Genomic DNA, 23,588 nt, shown 5'->3' with positions numbered 1-23,588 from the left:
TTCATTTCCCCCTTTTCTTCAGGAAAGGCCTTCCAGCAGGTACTGCCTGATTGGTCTATGTGTGGGCAACTGACGCAAGTTGAGCCTTTCTGAGAATGTAGAATAAGACTGTGGGAGTAAGGCTGACTCTGGTTCCTCTATCGAGTGAGAGAGACTTTTAAAGCTAGGAACTCTTGGGAATCACATTCTGCCCTATAGACTAAAACAAGAGAAACTAAATTAGAGAGTAACAAGAGAATAAAGTAGAGAGTTGAAAATCCCAGTGGAGTTTAAATTCCTGGTTCCAGCAGTTCCTGAAGCCAAATTACTCTTTCTGTTCTTGGTTCCATGAGCTATCCTAATGCACTTTTATTAAATTCTCTGTTTAGCTTAGGCTATTTTGAGTTGGTTTTCTGTTACAATCAATTAAGAGCATTCTAGTCACTAGTCACCAATTTGTTCCTCAGGATGGTGGAAGAGCTCTCTTTTTCTCATATGTATGATTTGTTTGTTGGGTTTTTTTTTTTTGGTGGTAAAAAACATAAAATTTACCATCTTTACCATTTTTAAATGTACAGTTCAGTAGTTTTAAGTGTATTCACATTATTATGGAACAGATTTCCAAAACTTTTTCATTTTGCAAATCTGAAACTCTATACCCATTAAACAACTTTCTTTGCTTTTCCCTCCCCCACAAAGTGCTGGTAACCACCATTGTACTTTCTGTTCCTCTGAATTTGACTACTACTTTAGATATCTCATATAAGTAGAATCATAGAGTATTTGTCTACGACTGGCTTATTTCACTTAGCATGGTATCCTGAAAATTTATTTATGTTGTAGCATGTGAATTTCCTTCCTTTTTAAGGGTGAATAATATTCCATTGTATATATATACCACCTTTTTTTTTAGAGAGAGAGAAAGAGAGAGTATGCCTGAGTGGAGGATGGTGGGGAGAGGCAGAGGGGGAGGGAGAGAGAGAATCTTAAGCAGGTTCCACACCTGGCATGGAGCCCGACATGGGGCTCCATATCACAACCCTGAGATCATGACCTGAGATGAAATGGAGAGCTGGACACAACAAACTGAGCCACCCAGATGCCCCAATATACCACATTTAGTTTATTCATTCATCTGCTATGGACATTTTGGGTTGCTTCCATCTCTTGTCTATTGTGAATCATGCAACTATGAACATGGGTGTACAAATATCTCTTTGAGAACCTGCTTTCAATTCTTTGGGATATATACACAGAAATGGTATTGTTAGATCATATGGTAGTTCTATTTTTAAAATTCTTTGAGGCATCTCCATACTGTTTTCCATAGCAGTTGCACCATTTTACAATTTCATCAACACACGTAAGTGTTCCAATTTCTTCACATCCTCACCAATACTTGTTATTTTCCATTTTTTTAAATACTAGCTATCCTAATGCTTGTGAGGTGATACTGTGATTTTGATTTGCATTTCTCTGATGATTAGTGATCTTGAGCATCTTTTCATGTTTGTTGGCCATTTGTCTTCTTGGAGAAATGTCTATTCAAGGCCTTTGTCCATTTTTTAATTGGGTTATTTGATTTTTTTGTTGTCGAGTGTAGGAATTCTTTATATATTCTGGATATCAAATATATGATTTGCAAATACTTTCTCCCATTTCATAGGTTGCCTTTTCATATATATACTTTTAAATTAAAAAGTAAGCTGAAAAAATATGATTTATTCAGTTAAATTCAGCAAACATTTATAAGGCACTTAAATGTACAAGGTATTCCACCTGGTTCTGGGCTTGATATAAGACAGCAGTTCTCCTGGCATACTCCTTCCACTATAGATTGAATTTAATTCAGCTGCAGTAGGGATGGTCTTAAAAGTCATAATCCAGTCTGTACATTTTCTTGACACTAGCTCAACCCTAGTTTTTTTTATGCACTAAGGTAGGGAAACTAGGGTGCTGGGCCACTCTGAGTCCTAGTTTTTTTTAGCCTGGGAGGCCAGTTCAATCTAGAGCTTTCTGACTAATCCTGGGCCAATATTAGTGGGATCATGAGCCAGTCCTAGATGGGTTGAATAAGACTAAGTTGGAGTCGGACCTTAAGACTTTTAGTCTTCAGATCGAAAATCTTCTCCAAGGCAGGCTAGAACCAAATCAGTTTTGGTTGGGGGGCTTGGGATGTAGATCACCCACTGAATATATCAAAGATATCCAATATTTGTCATTGTCCTCATTGTTTCACCAAAGCGGTCTTATTGAGTTAGGACCACAGAATCCTAAATACTGCTCTCCGGGCAACTACCCCCAGTCAATGAGAAGGCGTACAAGATGAAGCCTCATTGTGATTTTTGACCTATAGTCCATAAATATTGTTTTGTATTAGTCTTCTTATGTAATGCAATCCCAACTATAACTGTGCTCAAGTTCTCCATGAAGAGGACTCTCAAGCTTTCTATAACCCGATACATAATATATCTGTTAAACCAATTAGATTTTAATTTGTATTTGATTTTAGCCCAATAAACCATGCAAAAAGCGTGGGGAAACCCACCTGTCACTTTGATATCCCCCGTGGCTTTGGCAATGTTGTTCTCAATCATACAGGAGTATGTGTTGTTGATCGTGACATTGTAGAGTACAGACACAACCTTCATGGTCACATTCTCAGAGTTCAGCTCAAAGCTGGTATTGGAGACTTCTGAGAAGTTGGCTCCCTGGTCAGCTTGGGATGCCCAGACCACTGTGGGCTGGGGGAACCATCGGGGAGCCTCACACCGTAAGCTCTCTGAGCTGGCATTATAGTCCACATTCACCTCTGGGATGCTGAAGGCTGCAGGGTTGGAAGTGAAGAGGGGCAGATGTCAAGGTCATACAGATAAAACAATATAGGCTTTGAAGTGCTAGGTCTTTTTTTCTTTTTTTTAAAGATTTTATTTATTCATTTGACAGAGAGAGACACAGCAAGAGAGGGAACACAAGCAGGGGAAGTGGGAGAGGGAGAAGCAGGCTTCCCGCAGAGCAGGGAGCCCAATGTGGGGCTCGATCCCAGGACCTGGAATCATGACCTGAGCTGAAGGCAGACGCTTAACGACTGAGCCACCCAGGCGCCCCTGAAGTGCTAGGTCTTAAAAACATAGTCATTTCCACCATTGAAGTGACTCAGTACTTCCCCCAGTGGGCCGTCTATGTATGACCAATTGTATTGTAGATGCAAATAATGATTTGGACAACGCTTTGGCCAAAATCACAAACTCTAAGGACCTAAGTTCTAGGTATAATTGTTATAACAGATAAATTTCTCCAACTAAGAGGAGTTCCAGTTCAACCCTTAAAGATAAGGGATAAAGTTGATCACAAAATGTTTATTCCTTAAGGATTTTGGACATTTTCTCAGGCACCTGAGAAGCCTCTTGGATTTTATGTATTTTTCTGCCTGGAGGATAAAGTTAGGGTGGGGAGGGAGAGGGAGAAGGAACAAACAAACAGCGTTCACCCGTCACCCACAGAAATTCCATACACAGGCCTTGTCATCACGGGGGTTTGGATTTTGCTTGGGTGGAGACTCTCCAGCCCTGGTTTCCACGGGTAGAGACAGTCATTTGTTTTCTTCTAAGATAATCCTCCTCATTGGGGAGGTAAATGAACTTTGAAATTAAGACTAGCTTCCTCTAATATCCAGGCAGTGAGACATTTGTGGAAAAATGTTAAGGCCTGGACTTTTGACTATAAAATGCTTATTATGCCAAATGGCAAGATCCAAGTTGTTAATTTATTTAGCACTTTCCTTTGACTGTGAGTATGCTGGGACTGAGTGAGCAGTGAAAGGAAAGCCCTTGCTTTGCCCTTAAAGAATCTTCCATCTAGCAGGGGAGATGAGACTCATCTGCTCACAGTAGGCAGGGAATGAGCTCCTGGGAGATGATGTAAGGAGCTGAGTATACATGACAATGAACCACCATGGAGGGTGCACTCCGTGCCAGGTACCAAATTCCAGACATTATTTCATTTGATCCTCACAACTGTTTGAGGGATCTCTATTATTATCACCATTTAAAAAACAAGTTTTTAATTTTGGAATAATTTTAGATTTACAGAAACACTGCCAAGATAACACAGAGAGTTTTTGTATACACCTCACCATTTTCCCTAATGTTAACATCTTAAACAACCATGGTACATTTGTCAAAACTGAGAAACCACCTTTGGTATATAACTATTAACTCATCTCCAGACTTTATCTGTATTTTACCAATTTTTCCACCAATGTCCTTTTTCTTCCCAGGATCCCATATTGCATTTAGTTGGCTTGTCCTCTTAGGTTCCTCTGGTCTATGTCAGTTTCGCAGTCTTCCCATGTTTTTCATGATCTTGACAGTTTGAGTGGTCCAGGTCAGGTATTTTGTAGGGTGCCCCTCTACTGGAATTTGTCTGGGGTTTTTCTCATGATTAGATTGAAGCTATGCGTTTTGGTGAGGAAGGCCATAGAAGGAAAAGTGCCCTTCTCATCGTATCACATCAGAATGCATACTATTGACATGACTTATCATTGATGATGTTAACTTTGATCACCTTGCTGAGGCAGTGTTTGCCAGGTTTCTCTGGAAGTTGGACTTCACTAAGAAAAACACACCCTGAGTGTGGTCAAGGAGAAGGGAGGAAGTACTAAGCTCCACCTGCTGGAGTGGGGAGATCTAAATACATTATTTGGAATTCTTCTGTAAGGAAGATTTGTGTCATCTCCCTCATATTTATGGAAGTATGGATTCATGTGTATTTATTTCATACTTGGAGTTTTCATTTACTACTATGCTGTTTGTTTTGTTGCTCAGATTGTTCCAGCTTTGTCATTGGAAGCCCTTTCAGTTGGCTCCAGGGTCCCTTTGACATGACCCTATTAATCCCCATTTTAAGATGAAGAAACTGAGGCTCAGTGAGTTTGCCTTGCCCAGGCCCCAGTACTTGCCCAGGTCTGGCTCTAGATCACCAATAGAAACACATATTATAAAGTGTCCAAGGAAGGCCTGTGCAGACTAGTGTAGGCCAGGAGGCCTCAGGATACTTTCTGCCTATTTTGTAAGGCCTTTCTCAAATGCCAAATTCTCCATGGGGGCTCTCCTATCCCTTCCCTCCCTGTGCATTTGGATGTGATCCTTCTCTCCCTCTGCATCCCCAAATCATTCTATATTTATCTTAAAACATTGATAGACTTTATCGATTATGATAGGTATTTATCTATTTTCTTATCTCCACCCCAGCCCTCAACTCTATAAGCTGTGTCCTGTGAGCTCTGCAAGAGGAGGGACCATCATCTAGTTTTCTTAATCATCCTTTTACTCCTCACAGTACCTCTGAGTTTCTTATACATAAATTCATCAAGCTGAGTTGATAAGGAAGGGTGGGATTTCACTGGGGGAGGATTAGTGTTTATAGAACATTATTGTTTTTGGTTAGTTCCTTTTGAACTTCTCCTAAAATAGGTTCCACTGCCATGAGTCTCTGGAGACTGATTTCAGACTTAGGCTAGAGCCTACTTAGCACAGAAAAATCTCAGGCCAGATCATAGGTTTCTCTTACTAGCAACAACAAAGGCTACCATAAAAGAGACCACATTTATTTTGGCAAACTATTTCAGGGAATATACCTGAAAATCCAGAGAAGAGTAGAGTCCAGAACAGAAGACTTTAAGACCTAATCTTATAGGGGGGCTATTTTTGGAGTTGGTGCAGGTCTTGGACAGCAAGGATGACTGGTGGCAGGATGGTCTTTGTCTTACTGGTCACTCATGAGCATAAATTATTTCAGCAGCATCCGTGGTTCTTAGCCCCAAATACCTTTGGGCGCTCTCTTTCCCCCTTGCCAAAAGTAACTCACCTCCAGTTTTATACTCAAGGTTGGCATTCCCCTTGCCTTTGGAAGTGATGATGTAACATTTGTAGGTGCCAGCATCTGTGAGTTGCACGTTTTTCAGCCTCAGAGAGGCATTGCCACCTATCACTTGATCAGCAAACACTGCTGTCCGGCCTCTGAACATTTCATCTTGGTCTGACAGGTCGTCTTTGCCTTCTTTGAACTCATGTACCAAGCCTATAACACCTTCCTTCAGCCACTGTATCACGATATCAGAAAGCTTGATGTCAGGTTCAAAAGTGCAGCTTAGGATTCCATCCTCCCCGATGTTTCCAGCTGAGGTCAGAGTAGTGACTGTAATGGAGTGTCTCCCTGCAATTCAGGAAGCAAGGGTCAATGCCCAGGGAAGTTGTCGAATGTCTACAACCAAACCCTTCATTACCAAAGCCAAAACAGAGACTTCTGTAATAAACTAGAAATATAGAAGAACAGGAGAGGCATAAAAAAAAAAAAAAGGAGACATAAGAATAGAAAGAACAGGAAGACAGTAGTCTTGAGTCTACAGCAGATCTGCTCCTTGAGAATAGGCAACCAAACCCTTGAGAGGCACCAAGAAGAGAACATACTGATCTTGGAGATTGAAGATGAGAATTCAAGTCCTAGCTTTGTCACTTGATAGCTGTGTGACCTTGGATAAGTCATGTAACCTCTCTGGGTCTCAGAAAAATTGAGGTAATATCTGTCTTACCTACCTTAAAGGGTTCTTGTGAGGATCAAATCAAATGGATGTGAACTTGATTTGCAAACTGTAATTACATACATAAGGTATTGTTATTCTTAGTTAACCAGAAGTGAAACCTCATGTTAACTAAATGTGGCTAGCAAATTGGAAGAATGCTAAGTTCTAGAGTGCTGTTACTTATATCTCCATTTGAATGATAAAGAAACCAAAGCAGAGAAGAGATAAGTGCCTTGGTCAAGGTTATAGTGCGAGCAATGGTAAAATGAAGAATGGTACTTAATTAAATTAATTTTTTGGCTTAAGTTAGAAGCCATCCCCTCCTCTCCAAACATATCACCAGTAGAAATATTAATTATGATGTCAGCCGTGTCCACGGCCTCTCCCCCACTTGCCCACTGGATGGCCTGGGCAGTCTGTGAAGGATTAGCCAACTGTTCTTTCCTCACTGGAGGCTGCTGGCTGGGGATGCCTATAGGGGTGATTTAATTAACCGAATCTTCTTGAGAGGCTCCTTCTGTGATTGGATGTGAAGTGAAGGAGAGGAGGGGTATTTGAGCCCAAGAGGAGAATGGAGCAGTTAGAAAGAAGTGTGAGGGAGAGAACATGAAAGAGAAAGATGAAGAGAGTCCTCCATCCCTAGAGCTGTCTTAGATCCTGAGGGTTTTCAAGCCTAGTTCCTGTCCCAATCTCGGAATATCCTTTACACAGACACTTTATATTAAAACAGTCTGCACAAACCTCTCTTTCTTACAACCCAAAAAGTCCAAATTGACGAGTCCTGAGCACTTCTCAGCTGTACTTCTTAGCTTCCTTATTGCTATTCCTGCCTCTGATCTTTGTCTCCGTCCAATCTATTTTGTAAAATTGCATTAATCTTATAGGTAGACCTTAAAATACAATCTGGACATGTCAGTTTTATAATCACTAATCTTCCATGGTTCCCAAGGGCTGTGGACTAAAATTCAGACACGACTAGCATGGCCTTCAAAGCTAAATGCTACATGGCGCGAATACTGCATGGAACATAGTGAATGCCCCCTAGACATTAGCTCTTATTGCTACCTTTCCGGCCTCATTTCCTACCACGTCCTTTCATAGTCTCTACTGTTTATGTATATCAAGTGATTTATTGATTTTCTGCTTTCACTGGAAAGATACATAAGCAAAGTGTACATGCTATTTTTCAGATTTCAGAGATAAACATGAACACAAGGATATCTTGACATTTCACCTCTTCTAGCCCCTTAGGGATTGGAACTAATTGGCTCCTAGGCCTTTGGAAAGTAGGTAAAGGTAATGGATGAGGGACAGAGCTGGAGAAGCTAAGCCAGATGGATTTATATTAGAAAGAACAAAGAGTTACTGATGGGAGAAAAATTATAGGTTAAAAAAGAGGCAGAGGAAAGAAAACCTGTACATGGGCTGGCTTGGGAGGATGTTTTGGGGGCTTTAGAGTGTGAGAGAGGAGAGACTTGGGAGCAGCTGCTATGCATGGTGGAGAGATTTGGGAGAGAATTATATGCGAGATTTGGGAGAGAAATGATAAAAGAGGATAGTATGATGTTTTGCTGTGTAATATGAATGCAGCACACCCCATCCCCTGCCTTGGCATTTTCTTGAACATGCGTTAAAGATTTAATTTGCTTTTCAATTATTTTTACTTGACAGACTAATATCCAAGACATTCCAGGTTATACATGCTGGTTATACAATTATACTACGCATCTTCACACCCCCGTTCATCTTGCACCTAAAATTTGTAGTTCTCTCCTCTCCTTTAGCACCAGTTAGCCAAATTCTACCTATATTCAAGGCTGTTCAGATGGCAGCCCTTGCATGAAACCCTCTTTTGATCTGCCAAGACAAAATTAATAGATTCTCTACTCTCCCATAACACTTTCCCTTGCCTTTATTATAGCAGCTGTCTCCTTCTACCTTGTGTCTAGTCTGGCCCTGGCACAAATTTGTAAGCTTTTCAAGGACAGAAACTGTCTTAATGATTTTTGTAAGTCCTATGAGGCTACAATGGTTCATTGTATTTGTCGATTTGACTGGGCCATGGGATGCCTTGGTGATATTTGGTCAAACATTCCGAGGTATCTGTGAGGATGTGTCTGGATAAGATTAACATGTGAATCAGGAGACTGAGTAAAGCAGATCACTCTCCTTAAAATGGGGGGGGGGGGGATCATCCAATCAGTGGAAGACCTGAATAGAACAAAAAGAGGGAGTAAGAGGGAGCTCCTACCACCTGACTGCTTTCAGCTGGGGCATTAGTCTTTTCCTGCCTTTGGACTAGAACTGAAACACTGTCTTCTTGGATCTTGAGCCTGCCAGCTTGGGGACTGGAACTACACCCTTAACATTCCTGGTTCTCAAGCCTTTGGGCTCAGATTGGAACTAAACCATCTGGGTCTCCAGCTTGCTGACAACAGATCTTGGGATTCTCAGCCTCCATAATCATGTGAGCCAATTCTTTCTAAATCTCTCTCTGTCTCTCTCTCATCACACACACACACACACACACACACTCATGCAAAACCCTGTTGGTTCTGTTTCTCTGGATAACCCCGACTAATACAAATTTTGGTACTGAGAAGGGGGTTGCTGCTGTAATAGATACCTAAGCATGTGGAAGAAGCTTTGGTACTGGGTAATGGGTAGGGGCTGGAAAAGTTTTAAGGGGCATACTAGAGATAGGGATGTTAAGGGTGATTCTGGTGAGGTCACCGGTGGAAATGAGGAACATGTTATTGGGAACTGGAGGAAAGGCCATTCTGTTATAAAGTGGCAAAGAACTTGGCTGAACTATGTTCTAGTATTTTGTGGAAGGTTGAATTTACAAGTGATGGAATTAGATATTTAGCTGAGGAGATGTCTAGCAAAGGTTGGAAGGAGTATCTTGGTTACTCCTGACTGCTTATAGTAAAGTGTGGGAAAGGAGAGAGATGAATTGAAGAAGGAATTGTTAAGTAAAGAAGAACCTGGGATGCCTGGGTGGCTCAGTCAGTTAAGCAGCTGACTCTTGGTTTTGCCTCAGGTCATGATCTCAGCGTCCTGGGATCGAGCCCTGTGTCAGGCTCTGGGCTCAGAGGGGAGTCTGCTAGAGGATTTCTCTCCCTCTCCCTTTGCTTCTCCCCCACACCCTGCTCTCTCTCTCTAAATAAGTAAGTAAGTAAATAAATAAATCTTAAAAAAAAAAAAAGAACCATAACATGAAGATTTGGGAAATTCTCAGCCTATCCGTATTGCCAAAAATGAGAAATCTGTTCCGAAGAGAACACTCAGGGTATGGCTGTACAGCCATTTGACAAGGAGATCATAGGTGCTTCTCCTGGGCTTAAGCAGCCACCTCAGCAGAAGCCAGGAATAGAGATGGGGATTGTACCAGCAGCAACACCACCAGCAGGGGACAGAAAAACTAAAGGGGTTAGAACAAATGAGACAAAATGAAGGAAGGCTGTCAGATTTCCTAGATCCTGCAGGACAGGACAATAGAGCTATTCAGACATAAATGCGTGCTATTCCTCCAGAAAAGGGAAGAATAACCCTGAAGGTGATTCAGAGATCATCAGGGCTCCTTGAAACCTTCTTGGTTTCAAAGGATGGGGGCCACCGCCTCTGTTCAACAGGCCAGACAGAGGGTCACTGATGGTAGCCTTAGAGATGGGGCTACCTGAAGCCTGGGGAGGACTTTCCAGCCTCCAGAAATGTGAGAAAATAAATTTCTGTGTTTTTAGCCACCCAGTCTATGATATTTTGTTATGGCAGCCTGAGCAAAGTAAGACAAGTGCCTAGTGCTACATTTCTACAAAGAAAAATAGTATTTGTTGAGTGAATGAATAAATGAATGAATGAATGGAGAGCAGTAGAAATCAAAGCACTATTTGAGATAACGGTTCTATCCAAAATGATTGTGGGAGTAAGGAACATTCGGTGGGATTATCCCACCTAAATTTCGGGGAAACGTGAGCCAGTGAAAAAGAAGGCAATGAAAATACAGAGAGTCCCAATAAAATCATGGAGCAAGTGTAACTGTGTTAGAGTAAGAATAAGTTTGGTTGTAGTTTATAAAGTGCCATTAAAGTTGAATTGAAAAATTACTTTTCAGAAAAAATACATGATTGACACAGTTTATGGGGGGAATGAAATGGTAATGACATATCTTAGTTTGGTAATTTTGCTACTGAATTAATTTTAATGTGTTGGCCCTGAGCCCAAAGGTAGAGAATTTACTGAAATATCTCTTAGAGAACTTAATGACTGAAAGTAGGCAAGTGTGGAGTGCCCCAGGGACCTGCTGCAGACTCTAGCCCATTTAAGGTTGCATTAAAGATGTGGCAGATGGAAGGATATAATGTCTATTAAATCCTCCCCTCCTTTATCAAATCGAAAGGAGGAATAAAAGCCAGTGAGAACTGAGAAAACCAGGAGGACCTCACTGTTGCTTTGCACCCAGAAAGCAATCAATAAATGCTTGTTAGGTGAATAAATGATGATCAAAACTGATTAAATGAAATGTAATTAGCAAGCAACAGCATATAGAATTGCTTCTCAAAAAAAAAAAAAGATATCTGTATTCAAACTTGCAAACAAATATTGGCTCAAAGAGCTATGTTCTAGGAAACACAATCTGGCCTGGTAGGATTCTCCAGACCTCTTAACCACCAGTGGCTCTTGTGTGGTGAGCCATAGGGCAAAGGGCTCTAGGAGGGGTGCCTGGGTGGCTCAGTCATTAAGCGTCTGCCTTCGGCTTAGGTCATGGTCCCAGGGTCCTGGGATCGAGCCCCGCATTGGGCTCCCCACTCGGCGGGAAGCCTGCTTCTCCCTCTCCCACTCCCCCTGCTTGTGTTGCCTCTCTCGCTGTGTCTCTCTCTGTCAAATAAAGAAATAAAATCTTAAAAAAAAAAAGGCTATAGGAGGTGGGTTCAAGGCAGTTATCTCTTGACAGAATTCTGTTAATTGAAACAGGCACAGATTTGAACTTTAAAGTCGGAAGACCCAGCTACTTACTGAAAATATATTCTCTAGCCCTTGAGGGCTAATTACTATGACAGCTCTGGTTTGCATGGGAAAAGAGGAGCAAGCCAAAATCCAGAGTGTTCTGTTTTCAGAGGGGCTGAGCGACATTCAATTGCCCTGTGCAGTAGGAGCAGAAGTCTCTTGGAAAAGTGAGGTTACAGGTAACCAAAGCAAGAATTCTTCACAGAGATTATTAATCTGGAATGTCCCAGTAGCGCTGGATTTAATCTGGAAAATGAACTTTCTTCTGTAAGATAGAAGTTCCGTAAGACAAGTCCTGTACATTCCAGCAGCCTAGAGAACATACTGGAGGCGTTCAGCAGTGGCCACTGAGCACCTGCTGGAGCCCAGGCGTCTAGTTAGACACCATAGCACAAGGCTTAACGGTGGTAACACATAGGCTTAAGCCGGCTCCAATATGAGTGCCATTTGTGCCCGAGAAGAGAGCAGGTTTGGGGGTAATCGTTGCTTCCGTGAGAAGAAATTAGGAAGGATGCTGGGCCGGGCTCGAGGAAGGAACAATGTGGGAAGCAGCTGGTGTTTGAGAACAGGTGTCAGGTGGTCTGGGTTCGAGTTTCAGCGGTATCACTTCCTGGATATGTAACTTCGGGCACGTTTTCTAACTGCTTTATTTCATCATTTTTTTCATCTATAAAATGAAGATGTTAATGATAGTTAGAGGCTCCCTCAGCTGGTCCCTGAAAGGCCTAAATGATACAACACAGGTAAAGAGCTTAACACAGTACCTGACTTGCCACGTATTAGCGGTCTTAATGGTATCGATGACCATTATTAACTAGAATCATTTGGAAAGATTGCAGATCAGAGCAGCAGGCAGAGAGGAACGCTTTATTAAGTGCTTCAGTTAGAGTGACTCGTTCTAAGCCTGGTAAGAACCAGGAGAGGTAAGAATTACCATGATACCCATTTTATAAATGAGGATAAAGAGGCTCCGTGGGAGCAAAGCGCTGCCTACAGCCCTGTATCTAGCAAGTCGCGGAGCCAGTACTGAACACGGTCTTGTCTGGAACTAAGCCTGTCCTCTTTCTACCACGTTCTGCTGGTATGCATGGGCAGATTGAGATACGTAGAGACTGGTATCCCCACCTTACGTAAAAACGAAAACAACTGAAAACCATAAAACCAAAGTACGAAAGGCCAACAGCTATTTCTCAGATGATTACAATTAAAAAAAAAAAATCTCTCGCTCTTCCAACAATCTGTTCAGTCTTCTGTTTTGGTTCCATAAGCACATGCCTGGTTGGCTTATCCAGCGTCCAAAGATGCAGCATCGATTCTGAGGCAGTGTCCTGAGGCCTCCTGCCCTGGCCTCTCTAACTTCAAAGGAAGTCGGCCCTGGTGTGGCCAGGAAATTGTGCAAGTTTTAGGAAGTGCTATATAAATGCATTAATAATCACAAATGATTATTAATGGCAATATAAATAGCGGTGGCAGCCATTTTCTATGCTCACGTGCCAGGTCCTTCACAAACACTTTTCTCATTTAATTCCCACAACGGCTCTGACTCTTTTACCAGCGAGGAAACTATTTCTGGAAAGTTAAGTTATGTCCCAAAGGACATACAGTTAGTGTCAGACCTGAGATTAGAAGGTCTCTGTCTGATTCCTAAACTCTTCCCTTACACGGAGCCGTTTGAGGTCATGCGGTGAGTGAGTGATAGCACAAGGACTGGGCTAAATAGGGTCAGGGCTCTTTCCACATATCTCCCCCCTTCTCGAAGGGTCATCCACAAACGCTGTCCTATAAGCAGGGGTTAATGGGATCCTCTCAAACAGTCCACCTCAAATGCATTTTATGTTTTATGGCATCCCTATTTTGTACTTATAAGGAGTAGGATGGCTATGAGAAAGTGACATATATGGCCTGAGGAGAGTTTCAAAGACATTGAATTTTTTTCTGTATTTAGGAATATCTCTATGTCTTTAAAAGCTGTGGTCTCAGGAATAATGCCTATCAGAAAATAGTGCAAATCAGAAAACATCCTTCTCTGCCACAATTCTGTATGAATGTTATTATCAGCACAGGGTAGCAGGGAGGAGTGTGCATTCTGGAAGCAAATTACCAGGGCTTGGAACTACTGTCCCACCTGCTAGATGTGTGCAACCTTGGGTGAGTACTTATCAGGATGTAGTAATAATGCTTATCTCCTATTTGTTGTGAGTTAAATCAGATAATGTATGCCGAGTTATTTAATACAGTGAAGTACACATACGAAGGATTCAAAAGATACCATCATCATCACTTACATAATGCCATTTCCTTAATTTCACTGCCTTAGTATTAAGCCAGCTAACATTTTATTGAATTTATCTAAAGTGTGATAATATGATGCTCTCAGGTAAGGGTTATGGTCTTTTTAATAAAAGCAAATGAGAAAAATCCAACTAAAGAGTGTTAAATTAATAAACAACCCATTTTATCCAGAACAACCAGCTCTTACCCCCATGAAATAGGAAGGAGGCGGAAAACCTCTTCATTGGTGGTAGGCTTTTAATATTATTGGTGGAATATTGCTGAACTGAATAGACTAGCTTTTATCTATGTATCTGCCTCTCCAAGCATCCCTTCACTTGTCCATTCAAAAACCACTTAGGGAGTACCCTCTTCCGGGAATTGAGCTAAGTACCTGAGGTCACCGTAGTTACTCAACAGGAAAAAGTGTGAGTGGCAAAGTGTTGACTTTCCCAGGGAAGCTGGGACAATATGAACATTCTTGCTCGGGTAGTCAAAGCCCCTGACAAGCAAGACATAATTCCAGAGGGGCTCCGATGCCAAGCCATTTAGCCCTATGCCCAAAAAGCTTAGTCACTAAGATTTAGAGTGAAGGACAGGCACTAGGGTTTTAATTCAAGGTAGTATATAAGATCCAGAATAGGGTAAATTATAACTAAGGAAGGATTAATTAAGCATTAGTGAGGAAGGCACCGAAATGTATGCACTTATATCTTTAAAAGTTAGCCCAAATATTTGCTTTATTAATATTTTATTTCCAAAAATATATATACACATGTTTTATAATATATATTTGTCCTATGTGTGTACATATAGGAGTTATTAAAGTATAACATACATACATAAAAATGTACACATCGTAACTGTGCAGTTTGAAGAATTACCGCAATTTCATCCCACGTAATTACCACCCACACCAAGAACTAGGACTTTATTATCCCTCACAAGTCCCCTCATGCTCCTAATGGCTACCCCCTCCCTCTGCCCCTGCCTTTCTAATAGCAGAGATTCATTTGCCTGTTTTTGAACTATATATACATGGAATTATACAGAATGTACTATTTTGTGTCTGGCTCTGTCACTCTCCATTATGTTTCTCATATGGACATGTACTCACTCTCCTCAGTCACTAGGAAATAGAAATTAAAGCCACAACAAGATTCCACAATATCGAGTGTTGGTGAGGACATGGAGCACCGGATCTCTCATACACCTCTGGTGAAGAGTAAATTGGTAAATCATTTTGGAAAACTGAATGACAATATCTACTAAAAGCTATTTATTGCCTTCTTTGACATACTCTTTTCCAAAGTGCTTAGTTTTAAGATTTTAGAAAAAAGAATTAAAAGACAGCAAACAAAGCAGAAAGAGGGACGTTAAAAAAGATAAAAGCCAAAATTAATAGGAAAACAATCAGAGAAAGTAAAAAACGTAAACCTGGTTCTTTCAAAACCACTGTTGACCTCATAAACCTGCTTTTTAAGAGGAGACGGAGACACACACACACACATACACACACACAGTGCCCAAGATTAGGAATAGGTAAAGAGATAACATAAGAAAGAAAATGAATTATAAAGGGATCTTAGCATGAAACAGGCAAGTACATTCAGAAACAGATCCATACACATTTAGATACTTGGTTTCTGATAAAAATGGCACCTGATGAGCAGTGGGGGAAGGGCAGTGGTTTTAAAAAATGGCACTAGGTCAACTGGAGAGCCACATGGAACATGTGAATCTTGACCACTATCTTGCACCATACCCAAAATTACTTCTGGATGCTTAATAGATATAAATGTGAAAGGTAAAACAATAAGGCTTCTATAAGATAACCTAGAAAAACTTCTTCATGACCTTGGGATAGACAAACACTTCTTAACCAAACAGGTTATGAAAAGCTCCAGTATAACGGAAAAGATGGATTAAATGGACTAGATTGATATTAAGAGCTTCTGCTCATTGAAAGACTTCACTAAGAGAGTGAAAAGCCATAGAGTAGAAGAGATTTTACAATGCATATCACCAAACTGCATCCAAAACATATAAAGAATTCCTACAAATCGGGCGCCTGGGTGGCTCAGTTGGTTAAGCGACTGCCTTCGGCTCAGGTCATGATCCTAGAGTCCCAGGATCGAGTCCCGCATCGGGCTCCCTGCTCGGCAGGGGGTCTGCTTCTCCCTCTGACCCTTCCCCATCTCATGCTCTCTCTATCTCATTCTCTCTCTCTCAAATAAATAAATAAAATCTTAAAAAAAAAAAAAGAATTCCTACAAATCAAAAAGAGAAAGACAGATAATCCCATTGAAAAATGGATGAAAGACAAAATAACTTTTTTTAAAGATTTTATTTTTTTAAGTAATCTCTACACCCAACGTGGGGCTCATCTAAATGATGATATCATTTAGATCAAGAGTCACGTGCTGTACTGACTGAGCCAGCCAGGTGCCCCGAAATACCTATTTTTGATAAAGAAAGGGAGGAAGGGGGCTAATGCGTTTTTGAGGCAAACACATCTACCATGTGTTTTCTTCATTTAGGCCTTGTGACCACGATTTGGTGGCCGCACACCCATGCCAGGGGAGAGGGACAGAGAGAAAAGGCAGCTGGAACTATAAAAACTAAAGTCGCAAAGGGACAGCTTTGGCCGCGGGCTACGTTAAAATAGAAATGTTGGCTGGAGTCAGGCGGTTTAAGGGAAATGGAGCAAACATGTCTGCCTCAGAGAAGATGGCTGCTGGCCTACCTCACTCAATGTCTTACTTAAGGTGCCTCCACAACAGATGCTTCCAAGACGTGGTCCGCACAGAAGAGGAAAGACAAAACTCTTCCTGCAACTGACAGCTGCACTCAGAGACTCACCCTCCACTGGTCACAACCAGTATTCTCTTTCCCTAAGACCCCGGTGTGCAAAGACCTCGTACTCTTGGACACGTCAGCAGAAGCTTCACCGAGCAGGAATCCTCCAGGCCAACCCCTGGTAGAATGGCTCAGCCATAGCCCTCTCCCTCGGACACTGTTTGGTTCTCTCAACTACCTGGTGACATTATCTCCCGGCCCTATAGCTGAGGAAACCGAGGCCCAGGGGGGTGAAACGACTAAGGTGAAGAGAGCATAGCCAGTAAGCAGAAGAACCAGTGTTCTACTCTGAGATTTTTCTGCACTCTTTCCATTCGGCCCCATGGAGTGGTTGGGCCAGAATGGTGAGGGGTGAGTGGGTCACGGTAACGCGAGAAATCACATACCTGAAATACCAAAACCGATGATAAGGGCAATGGCTCCAGCCAAAATAATGATGATGCTAATAATGCTATGGAGAGATAGAGAAACAGGAAGTTACTCTTCATTTCACTTGACATGCTGCCTGGCGACTGGGTTTCATGTGTGTCGTTTGTCAGAAGTGCTACTAAAAGCATCTTGACCTCTGTCCGCACCGTAAGCCCTCTCCTAGAAAGAGGTGCCTTAGGCAGGGATCTCAACAATCCCCATCTCCCCGGGTGCTGGGAGAGATGAAAGGAGTGACCCCTTTATCTGACGTCGTGTATCATCTCACTGTCCTATTTCCAGATCGGGAAAGACCCCGTACAAAGATGGTTGGGGCAAAACTGATGACATGTCTGGAGTGCTAAGTGCGACTTGAGGGGGACGGGTCCCATACTCAGCCCACACGGAGCATCAATGCCCATCATTGATCTACCTGTCTTGTCTCCTTCCATAGACTTCACACTACACTAAGGACAACAGTCATGTCTTCGCCTGTACCCACTTGTCCCTAGTTCCCTGAGCCCTGTAGATCCTCGGTGGGAGTTTGTTTTCTCTTATTAAGAAAGTAATACAGGGTGGCACCTGGGTGGCTCAGTCGTTAAGCGTCTGCCTTCGGCTCAGGTCATGATCTCAGGGTCCTGGGATCGAGCCCCACATCGGGCTCCCTGCTCGGCGGGAAACCTGCTTCTCCCTCTCCCACTCCCCCCTGCTTGTGTTCCCCCTCTCACTGTGTCTCTCTCTGTCAAATAAATAAATCTTTAACAACAATAACAAAAAAGAAAGTAATACAGGGGTGCCTGGGTGGCTCAGTCGGTTAAATGTCTGCCTTCGGCTCAGGTCATGATCCCAGGGTCCTGGGATCGAGTCCCGCATCGGGCTCCCTGCTCCTCGGGGAGCCTGCTTCTCCCTCTCCCTCTGCCGCTCCCCGTGCTGTGCTCTCTCTGTATCAAATAAATAAAATCTTAAAAAAAGTAATACGTATTTCTTACAGAAAGTTTAGAAACTACAAATAAGTTTAAAAAAAAGGACAATAAAATAACCTGCAATTCCATCATCCAGACACAACCATGGTTAGCTTCTTGAGATGTATCCCTGCCCTTTTTCAATGAACAGATTAACAAATGACATTGGGGGGAAAAATAAGGAAGTACTGTTTACATTTGCTGAGTGCTAGAATTACTTGGCAGACATGTTGTTCTGGGCACCATTTATGGATGATATCATTTATCTGTTCAATAACTTTACGAGGTAAACACATTTATCATCCGCATTTTACAGATGAGGAAATGACACAGGGAGATTAAGCATCTTCCCTCAGTGCACATTGTTGGTCAGTGGCCGAGCTGGGAATGGCATCTGTCTCTGGAATCTGCACTTGTCTATTCCCCACAGGCTCCTCGAGCGGCACCAGCTTTAGCTGCTGAGAGTGACTCAGGCGGAACAGAAGGCCCAGGTTGGCGCTGGTGTGTTGGCAGAGCGGCTCCTGGGAAGCTGGCCCATCGCTGCCCGCCCTTGTGCACAAGTCGTCAGGCAGGTGTCCTGGGCCACACTCTCTCCCTGCTGGCAATTCACACAGTCCCCACGCCCACACTGATGTTACTCAATAGCAGGACAAAAGAGAGGCGCAGGGAGGCAAAGAATGGTGCCACAGAGAGAACAGGGAAGCGCGGGACGTTTGCCTTTCTGCCCTGAATAGGCTCATTGTACCCAGCTCCCCCTGGCTCAGGGATGGGCCCACCGGAGAGAAACAACAGACGTACAAGAAACCATTTGAGTAAACAGTTTCCCTGGAGGTCAAGCCCTCGTGAGGTGCAGCTGTGGGGGCAGCAATTGAATAAGCCAAATGATGCTTCTAATAATTGGGTATCTGCCATTGATTCTAAGAGGAGACCACATTGGACAACTTCCCCCCTCTCTCTACGCCTCGGGACAGCCTTGGTTCTCACTGCTCTGAGTGTGGGAGAACAGCTACACAATCTCAGCAAGAGGCACGGACTGCTGAGCCAGAGAGCGGACTTGACTTTGGGACCTGGGGTCTCACTTACCTTCAATTACTTCATGTCTCTGAGACTCGGTTTCTTTATCTTTAAAATGGGAATAAGAGTAATTCCTGCTTTACCTGCTCTAAGGGTGTTAGGGACTGTGTCCGCCCCCACCCCCCAAAGTTACATTTTGAAGTCCAAACCCCGAGTCCTTCAGAATGTCCCTTGATTTGGAAATAGGGTCTTTGTAGATGTAATTCGTTCGATGAGGTCATACCAGAGTAGGGTGGGCCCCTAGTCCAATAGGACTAGTGTCCTTATAAAAAGGGGAAATTTAGCCACAGACATGCACACACACCCAGGAAAACACTACATGAAGATGAATGCAGAGATTATAAGCCAAGGAACATCAAAGATGGAGCACAAACCACCAGGAGCTGGAGGGGAGGCCTGGAGCAGACTCCCCCTCATCCTCTGAAGGAAGTGACCCTGCCGACGCGTGGAGTGCTCATCTCTGGAGCTGTGAGAGAGCACGTTTCTGCTGGTTAGGCCATCCAGTCAGTGGGTCTTTGTTACAGCGGCCCGAACAAACTAATATAAAAGGGTTGTTTTCAGATCAAAGTAGACAGCAGTGGGTGGCATACTCCATAAAGGGCCATTCACATATTGCTTTTTACCATAAAAAAGTTTACCTGCAGCTCTTTGCTGTACTTTTGTTATTAAAAGCTATGACTTGGGGGCTCCTGGGTGGCTCAGTCAGTTAAGCATCTGCCTTCGGCTCAGGTCATGATCCCGGGGTCCTGGAATTGAGCCCCACATCGGGCTCCCTGCTCAGCGGGGAGCCTGCTTCTCCTTCTGCCTCCCACTCTCCCTGCTTGTGCTCTCTCTCTCTCTCTCTGACAGATAAATAAATAAAATCTTAAAAAAAAAAAGCTATGACTTAATCCTGGGGACTAGCCCAACTGGTAATAATAGCAACATTATAGTATTTTTTCCCCCCAATGTCATTTGTTAATCTGTTCATTGAAAAAGGGCAGGGATACATCTCAAGAAGCTAACCATGGTTGTGTCTGGATGATGGAATTGCAGGTTATTTTATTGTCCTTTTTTTAAACTTATTTGTAGTTTCTAAACTTTCTGTAAGAAATACATATTACTTTTTTTAAGATTTTATTTATTTGATACTGAGAGAGCACAGCACCGGGAGCGGCAGAGGGAGAGGGAGAAGCAGGCTCCGGGCTGGTGTCCAATGGTGTCCAATGAGCATTTTTCCCTTTATCAAGTCCTGCTGAGTAGCTCCTTCATTTCTCTCACACCTCTTCATTTCTGTCTTCACTGTCCCCGGTCACCACTGCGTCTCCCCAGCATCTTTCCGGTGCCCTCCTCACAGTTTCCCCTGTTTGCAGTCCAGGATTTCTATACAGGAGCGGCCGAGGGGAGACAACCCAGTGGCAAGTGGAAGCTGGGGTGATGAGGGGGACAGTGGACATGCTGAGGTCCCGAGCGTGGCTCCCAGACCGAGCCCGCGTGGGTTTGAGCCCCGGCGCCACCGCCTCTAGATGTGTGACTTCAAGTTCCCATTCCTTCTTGTTCAGATTAAATGAGTTACCGCAGCGTTACCACGAGTTCGGTGATTTCTAAAATCACTTCGAATAGCGCCTGGCACCCGGGAAGCTTCAGTAAGTCCTAGGTATTCCGGTTCTTATTTTTCTGCTGCAGGGATGTAACCAACATGCTTCTAAGTTAGAATGTATGTTTCCTTGGTGGTGCCCATGGGAGCCGGTGTGGGGGTGAGCCCCTTGGCTCAGCTACTGAGCTCTTTGTAAGAATGATTACCAGACTGTAATGCAGTCATCATAGTCCTCTGCTTAAAACTTTGAGCACCCTGTCATCTCCCCCATGGGAGATTCACTCTTTGATGTGGCCCACATGGCCTTTCAAAGGGGTACCTTGCCTTCTCCCCAGTCTTTGCCTCTCCGCACATTTCCCCTCGAAGATTGCAGACCCCCCCGCCCCCCGGCCACAGGCCCTCCCTTATGCCATCCTCTGCCCTCTCTCAGGCAAAGCAAAGACAACGGAATGGATACCTGGCCGCTCACCGACAGGAAGGGGACGGTGGGGCTTGTGTGTACCCATCAGAGTGGCCGAGCCCAGCTCCGTCACCCGCAGACCCACATGTTCCCCCAATTGTGGAAGCAGAACCCTCCTGGCTATCAGCGATTTCTCTTAGTGGCAATCACCTCGAGGTTTGCTTCGGAGCTGCCGATCCCTTGGGAAATAGCTCACCCTCCAGAGCCTCGGAGAGAGAAGCAGAAACTCTCAGAGCAGCCAAATTACCTAGTTCCTGCCTGCTGCTTATTAATTTTTTAAAAAGTTGAGTGAAATCATCACATAAGGTGTTCTTACATTGCTTTTTAGTTTTTACTTTTCCAGCATAATTTCCGATAACGATGCTGCAGGAAATTTTTAATGCTAAGCTGTCTTTTAACCACTGCATTGGAATTCACAGTGCACATTTGTTAGACACTCCTTACAAGGGGCCCAGATGAAAACCAATGCTTTTGGAGGATTTGTTCATTTAGGAAACATTTATTATTTCTTGTGTGGAAGATATTGCTGGGAGGACATTGTAGAGATGAAGTGCCTGCCCTCAAGCAGCTTTTCTTTTTTAAAGACTTTATTTATTGGAGAGAGAGAAAGAGAGAGAGACAATGAGCAGGGGGGAGGGGCAGAGGGAGAGGGAGAAGCCGACTCCCCACTGAGCCGAGAACCTGACGTGGGACTCGATCCCAGGACCCTGAGATCATGACCTGAGCCGAAGGCAGACGCTTAACCGACTGAGCCACCCAGGTACACCCCGCCCCAAGGAGCTTATAGTGTAACTGAGGTAAAACACACACACATGCACGTACAACATACACAGACACACACAAACACACACACACACTGTAATAACACAAGACACGTGTGGTCAGGGCTTCAGTAAAGAGAGGAACAAAATCTCACAGGAATTCTAGGGAGTAGGGTGTATTTTAAATCTGAGGGAGGGCGCCTAGGTGGCTCAGTTGGTTAAGCAACTGCCTTCAGCTCAGGTCATGATCCTGGAGTCCCGGGATCAAGTCCTGCATCGGGCTCCCTGCTTGGCAGGAAGTCTGCTTCTCCCTCTGACGCTCCCCCCTCTCATGCTCTCTCTGTCTCTATCTCATTCTCTCTCTCAAATAAATAAAAAATCTTTAAAAAAAATAAATAAATCTGAGGGAAACAAGGGGGCACCTGGGTGGCTCAGATGGTTAAATCTGAGAGAAACAGGGAGAATCGAAGTGTATTTCCATGAACAAATTTCAAATAAAGTAAAGAGAAAGGCTTCACTGAGAAATATATTTGGCCAATTCATGCTGCTCATGCTCTCTAAGGCGGAAACCCGAAGAAAAGTGGTATTTCTGTTGCACGGACAGGGTCAGGACCCAAGCATCTTGCGCAGGGCTCTGGGCTGGGAGAAGGGGCTTTCAGGGGCTGCAGGACTCAGAGCCTTGCAGGGGACAGACTTGGATTCTGCCAAACATGTAGTATGGACTACCCGAGGATGGTAGTTCTCTCACATGTCTTTCCTTCTGCTGCCACCGCCTTGAAAGAAATTAGGCATTTCTGGGCGCCTGGGTGGCTCAGTCATTAAGCGTCTGCCTTTGGCTCAGGTCATGATCCTAGGGTCCTGGGATCGAGCCCCGCATCGGGCTCCCTGCTCAGCGGGAAGCCTGCTTCTCCCTCTGCCTCTGTCTCTCATGAATAAATAAATAAATAATCTTTAAAAAAAAAAAAAAAAGGGTGCCTGAGTGGCTCAGTCGGTTAAGCGTCTGCCTTCAGCTCAGGTCATGATCCCGGGGTCCTGGGATCAAGCCCCGCATCGGGCTCCCTGCTCCGCGGGAAGCCTGCTTCTCCCTCTCCCGCTCCCCCTGCTTGTGTTCCCTCTCTCGCTGTGTCTCTCTCTGTCAAATAAATAAATAAAATCTTTAAAAAAAAAAAAGAAATTAGGCATTTCTGTGAAGACATGATATGTGGGTTCCAGAAAAGGCTCACACTGTACCAAATCACACAACACAGGAGCAAGGCTTATGGGGAAAAACAGGGTTAAGGGCAGACCACTCACAACCTAGGTGACTTCGTAATTGATCTACTAACAGAAATACTACTTGGTATGTGGGGGGATAACTCTGACAGCCAAAGCGGGCAGCTCAGTAGGGCCAGAAGCTGCTTCAGGGGCTATTAAAAATGCACAGAAACAATTGAGCAGACACAGACTGAGGGTGCTGTGCGCCAGTGAGTTTTCTGGAAAGATGGGTACATGGGGAGGGGAGCCTAGGACGTGCCTTTTTGGGGAGGGAGCTCCAAGGGCAGGTATTTATTTAAAATTAAAAAGAAAATAAAAGCGCCAAACAAACCTGAAAGCCACACCAAGCCACAAAATTCCCATGTGGCAAGAGGCCACAAGTTCAGAAGGCTCCCCT

General features: G+C 43.7%; 1 protein-coding gene across 2 annotated transcripts in view; it reads right to left on the bottom strand.

Moving 5' to 3' along the window:
- The window catches only part of VTCN1 (V-set domain containing T cell activation inhibitor 1), a 52,152-nt gene that overhangs the window by 2,415 nt on the left and 26,149 nt on the right, over positions 1–23,588 (bottom strand). Inside the window, exons 2-4 of one of the 2 annotated variants that reach the window (XM_045896864.3) lie at positions 17,086–17,150; positions 5,848–6,195; positions 2,528–2,806 (exon numbers count right to left, since the gene is read on the bottom strand). In XM_045896864.3, coding sequence (XP_045752820.1) covers positions 2,528–2,806; positions 5,848–6,195; positions 17,086–17,150 — 692 coding nt within the window. The remainder of the gene's footprint in view (positions 1–2,527; positions 2,807–5,847; positions 6,196–17,085; positions 17,151–23,588) is intronic. The other variant, XM_064588570.1, reaches the window with a different exon arrangement.

The sequence above is a fragment of the Mirounga angustirostris genome, unplaced genomic scaffold (assembly GCF_029215605.1).
Source record: "Mirounga angustirostris isolate CCGP_5_RB_7025 unplaced genomic scaffold, mMirAng1.0.hap1 SCAF_4, whole genome shotgun sequence".
NCBI classification, from domain to species: Eukaryota; Metazoa; Chordata; class Mammalia; order Carnivora; family Phocidae; genus Mirounga; species Mirounga angustirostris.
The sequence above is the reverse complement of the archived record's forward strand: the minus strand, read 5'-3'. Positions and strand labels throughout refer to the sequence as shown.